The sequence below is a fragment of the Nicotiana attenuata genome, chromosome 7, assembly GCF_001879085.1.
Source record: "Nicotiana attenuata strain UT chromosome 7, NIATTr2, whole genome shotgun sequence".
Lineage (NCBI taxonomy): Eukaryota > Viridiplantae > Streptophyta > Magnoliopsida > Solanales > Solanaceae > Nicotiana > Nicotiana attenuata.
In genome coordinates, this window is record NC_031995.1 from 5,280,162 (window position 1) to 5,288,177 (window position 8,016).

Sequence of the window (8,016 nt, forward strand, 5' to 3'; positions counted from 1 at the left end):
TTCACCATTTTTTTCCGAAATTTTACTATTCTTATGTCCAAACTCCCACGTAGTTTAATTAGTGGCCATGGAAATTTATTAGAAGATATAAATTAGGCATTTTCACTACGAGGGCAAAGTGTAGTACGTAGCGGTCTTAACTGATGACCTCTATCCTTCGTATAAGTTTTTACTCACAATCTTCGGTGTTTACACCAAATTACATTAATTTTATAGCAGTATAGCAGAGTGAAAAATTGAAGTTAGAACGCATATGAACAACCATGATTAAGTGATAGAAGTATATGTAAATAAAACATACCTACTATATACTCCTTTTGTTTTAATTTAGATCACATATTTTGTTTATCGAGAGTCAACTTGACTATATTTTGAAGCTAAATTAGATTAGTTCAATTCAGTATTTTATAAACTTAATATATGGATATTAAAAAACCTATATGAAACGTACTGTAAGTTGCAAATTTTTTCATTTTAATATGGTAAAGAATATTTTAAAATGTTATTCAAACTTCATATTAGTTGACTCACAAAAAAGCGAAACATTTCAACTAAATTGCAAGTAATATTCATTAGTTGGGTGTATTCAAATGTTTGCTTGCTTACCTTGTAATATCCCAGTGACGGACGCACATGGTGGCAAGTGGGTTCAACTGGACCTGCCTCATCAAAAAATAATACTGTGTATATGTATAAATTATGATTAAAGTTATTTGTATAAATATTTTATTTGAACCCACTTGACAACTACTATTTTACGGGGCATTTGCATCTATACCCGCTTTTTGGGTCACGTTTTAACTTGTGCCCACTTTGCAAAAAAAATTGCAAGCGTACCCACTTTTTCGCGTAACTTTAGCATACGGGGCTGAAGTAGCAAAGACAATCACACAAAACTTCAGCATTCTAGTAGATGGGCCTGAAGTAGCAAGTGTGCTGAAGTTTTTGTTTGTAATTGCTGAACTTAAGCATAGTAGCTGAAGTTTTGTTCTCTATTTGCTGAAGTTTTTGTTTGTAATTGCTGAACTTAAGCATAGTAGCTGAAGTTTTGTTCTTTATTTGCTGAAGTTTTTGTTTGTAATTGCACTAAATAAGCTGAAGTTTTATTGTCCCGAATTCATTAGTTTTGTCATTAAGCTTTTTCAAAAACTTCAGCAGAAGATGCTGAAGTTATTTAGTTCATTTATAAAAACTTCAGCACTAAATAAGCTGAAGTTCTTTTGTCCTGGATAAGCTTTTTCAAAAACTTCAGCAGAAGATGCTGAAGTTATTTAGTTCATTTGTAAAACTTCAGCACTAAAAGCTGAAGTTTTTTTGTCCTGGATTCATTAGTTTTGTCATAAAAGCTTTTTCAAAAACTTCAGCAGAAGATGCTGAAGTTATTTAGTTCATTTGTAAAAACTTCAACACTATATAAGCTGAAGTTTTTGAAAAAGCTTTCTAACATACTAGATAAATAATCAGATTGCCTTTTATGGTGTATAACATACTAGATAAATAATCAGATTGCCAACAGTATCTAAATCATAAATTTTGGAAACAATAAACGTGAAAAGAACAGAATTACGTGGAAATATTCACAAATTATTGTCTACTAACTTACGTAATTATTTATAATTTGTTTTTAAATAATCTGATAAACATATTTATGGCAATCATCCTATGAACTGAAGTTTCATAGCAGCACCAACAGCACCAGAAGAAAGAAGAAGAAGAAAACGAAGGAGGAGAAAGGGGGCTGAAGTTGTTTAAAAAGTGGGAACACGTTAAAACTTTTTAAAAAAATGGGTATAGGTTAAATGGGGGCGACCAAATAGGGCGCTCCGTGCAATTCTTACCTATTTTACGACTAAAGTTATATACTTCTAAGATTGAACCCGCTTGCTTCTGGGTCCCCACCGTAACATCCGTGCACTATATATCCATAGCAAATGAGAGTGCTACCTTATTATAGTTCTCGTTGTTGATTTTCTTCGCATTCTTGGTTGAATATTCCCTCCCCTTCAGTCATGGCCATCTCTTCTTCTTGTTTCTGTCACCTTTTCATTTCACCAAAGGTATGTTCCTTATAATTTATCAAGAGTCGAATGTTTGGGTGAGATCTACAATTCACTTTTTTTTTTGACAAAAATTAATTCTAGAATGATTCTGTACTACTAGTTGCAGACGAACTGTAGGGTTTCTGCTTTGGCATCAAACATCTATACAAAGAGGAACAATGCTGCATCTTTTGCTCTTGGACCAGTGAAATCTGATGTTTCACGTCAAAAAGTTGAGGAATTAAGAAGCAAGTTAAGCACTGGTTGGAGTTTTCTGGGAGGATCAAGAATCGTTATTCGTCCAAATGTTACAAGAAATCTTCTGCAAAGAAAGAGCTCAAGAGTGTCTGCTTCATGTAATCATCTTCCTCCATAGTTTTAAATGTGTGCTAATTAATGAAAAAATTAATTTAAACTAGTGCTAAATAATATAAACAACAATAACAACAACATACCTAGTATATTCCTACATGTGGGATCTGGGGCAGAGGCGGATCCGCGATTTGAACTTTAAGGGTTCGAATTCGGATTTCTACCACATCCCATCTAATTTACTGAATTCTAAATCTACCTTTTATACTTATTTATGATTTTTTTTACACATACACAAATTCTAAGCTAAAGCTACTGAGTTCATATGAACGCGTAGCTCATTCACTAGATCCATCCCTGGTCTGGGGAGGATAGTGTATGCGCAGGCCTTACCCCTACCCAGTGAAGGAGTATTTGCAGTCTCAGTCACTGATGATCTTAGAATTTTTAAAGAACATGTTTGAAGCAAGTAGTAAAAGTATTGCAGCAATTTAGAGTGCTAATTAAGAATAATTAATAGATGAGTTACTTGCTTCAAGAATATTTTCCTCAAATTTGAACGTAGATGAGCTATTTCTTGGCTTATCTACTCGTTTTGCAAACTCCAAAAGTGCTTATAAGCTAAAATCAACCAAAAGTCTAATTTAAGGCGCCAAATTCAATTTTGTGAGTTGTATGTTTTTTCTCATTTGTCAAGCCTTTATGGACAAAGTTACTTTATCCGATACCGACACTAGTGTAAGGTAGCATATACCCCATAAAATTAGTCGAGGTGCGCACAAGCTGACCTGGACATCACGGTTATAAAAAATAAAAGAAAGAAAAGAAGTATTGTATGCATTTCTTAACATTTTGAATCAATGTAGAAGCCTCTTGCTAGCATGTATATTATCAGGTATTTGGGGAAATTAAGTGTTTGTGCTCTTCTTTTGCAGGGTTTTCAACTTCTGAAATAGCTGCTACTGCATTCCCTTTGGGATCACTATCAGTTCTTCCCTTTTATGTCTTCATGGTTGTGGCACCTAAAGCTGAATTTGTAAGTTTTCTTGATAATTTTCGAGTGCTTTTAGCATATTTGGCCGCTGGTCTGCCAAAAATAATTACAGTCGCTAGTCAAATATAAACAAAGATATTGTATATATAAAATGTGTATTATATAGTAACATACAAAAAATATATATTTTCCGACTATTATTTGGGTGGGGAGGGGAGCGGTTATACCGCATAAAAATTCCTATAACAACTTTTGACTGGTAGATTTAAGTGGAACGGTTAAAAAATTTTTTTTAACTAAAAACATCCTGAAAGTCCAGTCAAGTCTCACAGGCACAACACCAAAAACTACACCAGATACTAGCAATGACAAAAAAAAAGGTAGAAACTGCAGCGAAAATAGATCAAAAGTAGCATAACTGCACCTCCAAAATGTGTACTTTTGACGAACTTAAAGAACCAAAACTGCTCAGTAGTATATTTAAGGGACTATTCTAAACCTAATCCAAACATAAGGACCATTTTATAACTTCCTTGCACAACTTATCTCACCATCTTTTTTTGCTCTCCTCATGTTATGAGCACTGTATGATTTCAATATATGCATTGATTTTTCAATTAGTTGTGAGGTACTGAATTTGGATAAAGTTAATGTATGTCCTACAACATGAAGTCTGAGAAATCATTGCTTCACTTCCAAGTTAAGTTGTGATAGTCAGGGCGAAGCTACACTCTGGTAAGGATGGTCGATTGACCACCTTTCATCGGAAAATTACAATGTATATATAGGTAAAATATTAGATTTTAAAGGTATATAACATATACTGAACACCCTTTGTCGAGATTTTTCAAATTTGGATACCCTTAAAAAAATTTCTGGCTTCACCACTGGTGATAATTCGTCAATCGTCTTGCCAATTGCAGACTCACAAAGTGATGGAAAGCAAATTACCTTATATTGTGCTTGGACGTCTGTACGCATATATCTTGGTCCTTTCCTGGAGACCAGATACGCTTCAGCTATTATTTCATTATCAAGATCTGATCCCTGATGTATGTGCTCAACCACACTCTGTTCCATTTTTTATTAATTACACTGCTTTCTTTTTGTTTCCGGAAAAAAGATACTTTGTTATATTTGAAAACTCTTTAAGTTTTGAACTTTCTCGTTTATCCTTAATGACATGCTCTTATAAGTATAGAAATTTATTTATTATGTCGTATTCAAAACCACAAGTTTAGGCGTACTTGGTATGTCATAAGCCTTTTTTTTTTCTTCTTTCTTATCCTCCAGATATTTGATATGATGAAAGTCACTTTTCATGGAAAATATATTTATTGAATTTTTTTTTTGGTGTTTGGTTGATGTGTGAAAATACGTATTCCACCAAAATTATATGTTAAGATTAATAATAATATCAATAAATTAGAAAATATTTTGACGAAACTTTTGAGCTCTGGAGATTAATTATAATGTCTATATGTTAGTTGAAGCAACTATATGAAGTTAAAAGTTAAAATAATTATAATGAAAATAACTTTCATCATAAGTGAATATAGCATCATTTTTTTTTCCTTTTCATAAAAAATGATTTTGTCATACCAAACACTCAAAAATAACTTTCTCAACATAGAGAACATTTTCCTCGTATCAAACACACCCTCCTTGTGTCTAATTAAATGCTGTCATATAAAAATGAAGTGGATAAAGTGATATTTTGTACTGATTGCACTATTGGAGGTCCTAACAATATTTTGTTGTCATTCAGCAAGCTGGTATAACTCAGTTGTTCTCTAGGGAGATGTCATTAGCTTCTGCTTGGATTCACATCTTGGTTATGGATCTTTTTGCTGCAAGGTTGGTATCTCTATACAAGCAGACCTCTCTATAACAGTATCGCTATATAATAACCATTTACTATAAAAGAAAGTTTTTTAAAGAACCAATTTTTATGCTCTGTTATAATATATGTTTTTTATAACAACACTTCGCTATAAACAAAAAAAGAAAATTCCGAAACAAATGATGTTGTTATAGAGAAGTTTGACTATATTTGTGTGTGTTCGCTCTTAATTACCTGCCCCATTCTTTCTCTTTTTTTTTTTGGTTATTTATTTATTTGTTTATTTGTTTTGGAGATGGGATGCCCTGTTAAAACTCTTAAATAATTAATTATTTTTTTTGTTTTTGAAACAGGCTGGTTTATCTTGATGGATTGCAGAATTGTGTCGAGACCCGCCATTCTGTGTCATTGTGCTTGATGTCTTGCCCCATTGGAGTTATTAGTCATTTTATAACCAAAGCTCTATCCAATAAAAGCAACAAAGAGAATTTACGAGTTTAAGTTGTATGTATGGATCTTATAAAGGATGTTTAACAATCATTTCTTTTATTATGAGATATAATTACTAGTAAATCTATTTAATATTGCTCACTAGTAATGTATATATGATAAATGGTGAGTAACCTGTTAAATTATACTCATGAGATAAGAAATTGATTAAGAGGGTGTTTGCCTAAGCTTATAAGCTGGTCAAACTGTCTTATAAGCACTTTTTGGCTTATTTACGCGTTTGGTAAAATTAAAAGTGCTTATAAGTTAAGTGCTTATAAGCCAAAAGTCATAAGTTGGTCTCCTCCAACTTATCAAATTTCAGCTTATAAGCAGTTTAAGTTTGACCAAAATATTTACTATTCTATCCCTAAAATACTTCTTTTTAAAACATAACTCTTCGTATACTCAGTTCTTCAGCTGCATATTATTAATTTCAGCACTTTTATCCAAACACGTAACTGCTTATTTTTTAAATCAACTTCAGCACTTAAAAGTGCTTTTCAGCACCTAATGCTTATCAGCTACCCTAAATCAACTAAGCCAAACGGGCTCTAATTAGCAAATGATTGCAATTTGACAGTGTTCAGCAAATAATCTGCGCGTATAATAATAATTAAGGTTTTCATTTGATGAAAGTCAACTTTATAAGTGTGTATTGATGTGATGTAACATTCAGTCATATTTCGTACCAATTTTTAGATTATTCAATTTTAGGCCAAACAAACAATAAGTCTATTTCCTTTTTCTGACGATGTTTTCTGGGTGAATTGCAGTCATAGCCTATTTTTGTGCCACCATTCAACTTGTGCCCTATTTGTATAAATTATTTAAGTGATATTCGGAAAAGATACCCTAGATTTAACAAGCAAAAATTCCTCATCTCCGCAATCACCTATATTCACAAAGCGAGTCATCAATAAAGATATTGAGAAATACTGCCTTGTTGGATTCTGCCGACCTGCTCTTCCTCTCCAGTGACTTCTCCGGCATTTCTTTGCCGGCGTTTAAATCTGCATCATTCTTTTACAAAACCGATCTTATTTGGCCGGTCCTTTGAAAATTTGACCTTGCGAACAATTGCTTCCAGAAAGTGACAGATCTGTTATCGAAAGTTAAAATTACTATTACTTCAGAAAAATAAAGAGAAAAGGCTTTCTTATATTTCTCCTCCAACTGGGCAAGCTTTTCTTCGACAACAGCAAGTTCTTCAACCTTGGAGCTTAAGGCTGCCTCCAAATTATGCAATCTTTCAGCAGACGCAGCCTCACGATCGGATGCAGCAAGGGCAGCATTATGAACTTCAACCCATTTGGCCTCAGTTTCTTCTTATTGCGCCCTTAATGGAACAACCTCTTGGCTAAGAGTCATTGCTTCCTATTCACTTTGGTGCAACCGAGCCTCCAATTCAACAACCTCAGCAGCTCGAATTTCCAGTTCTGAGAGGTGAGAAGAAATTTGGCCTCTCTCGACTGAAAGTTGATCTCGCTCGGAGGTAAGTTCTTCCTTATCACGAATCAACCTTTGAAGGCCCTTGGAGGCAAGGAAATTGATCTGTAAAACAAGAATGCAAATTCAAAACTTCGCCATTACACAAGTAGAAGAAACAACAGAAGAAAACAAAGACTATACCGCCGATGCATTGTGCATGGCATTGTTCAACAAATATTCTCCTGAGAAAGTTCTTATCTTTTCCCAATCTTTGTCCGAAGACAGGGCTTCAGATAGTTAGCAAGTTCCACCGGCCGGGACAACATATTGCATCCAGTGGAGGGTGGCGCTCCTTCTCCTTTGAGGATCTTCTGAGGGAGCAGCATAGTTTTGCCTCAGGTTCCCATGAACTAGGGTCTGGGGAAGAGAGACATCCTCCTCTCGGGTAGCTGTAGTAGCTGCTGGTGGCGAAGGCTGAGTTGGAGAGGAGGGAAATGAAGCAGATGGCATTCTAGGGCGAGAAACGGCTGCGGCAGGTGTAGTAATGGTTGATGGTTGCTCGTCAACTAAAGATGAATAAGGCCCGATACTTAGCCCTATAGTATCGGGCGCGATAGCTGGGACTCGGGAGCGTGAGTTGACTTCTTCTACCACATCAAACTCCCCCCCAGAGTGCCGAGGTATCATCCTCGGTTGGCGTAGCTAACTCAACAGATTAGGCATTCCGTTGAGTTGATGAAGATTGTCGTCCTCTATGTAGAGAATCCTCATCATCATTGGCTTCTCCATCATCATCGATCACCACGGTTTCTGGGACCGACCCCGGCGCGACGCTTGTCACCATAATATCTGAAGACAACTTGGGTGCTGCGCTCTTTGCCTTTTTATTTGTTCCCCCGCCCGCGCAT

The 8,016-nt window shown here is 35.0% G+C and overlaps 1 protein-coding gene across 2 annotated transcripts; it reads left to right on the plus strand.

Annotated features, from left to right (window-relative positions):
- LOC109228592 (protein ABA DEFICIENT 4, chloroplastic-like) lies at window positions 1,947-5,782 on the plus strand. Of its 2 annotated transcripts, none has more exons than XM_019393735.1 (6): window positions 1,947-2,057; window positions 2,161-2,395; window positions 3,287-3,387; window positions 4,269-4,397; window positions 5,114-5,202; window positions 5,542-5,782. In XM_019393735.1, exons 1-6 carry the CDS (start codon window positions 2,010-2,012, stop codon window positions 5,687-5,689), a joined length of 750 nt encoding a protein of 249 aa, XP_019249280.1. In that variant the 5' UTR covers window positions 1,947-2,009; the 3' UTR covers window positions 5,690-5,782. The 2 variants fall into 2 exon arrangements, with proteins under 2 accessions (XP_019249280.1, XP_019249281.1); XM_019393736.1 differs by having other exon boundaries at window positions 1,948-2,057; window positions 2,167-2,395.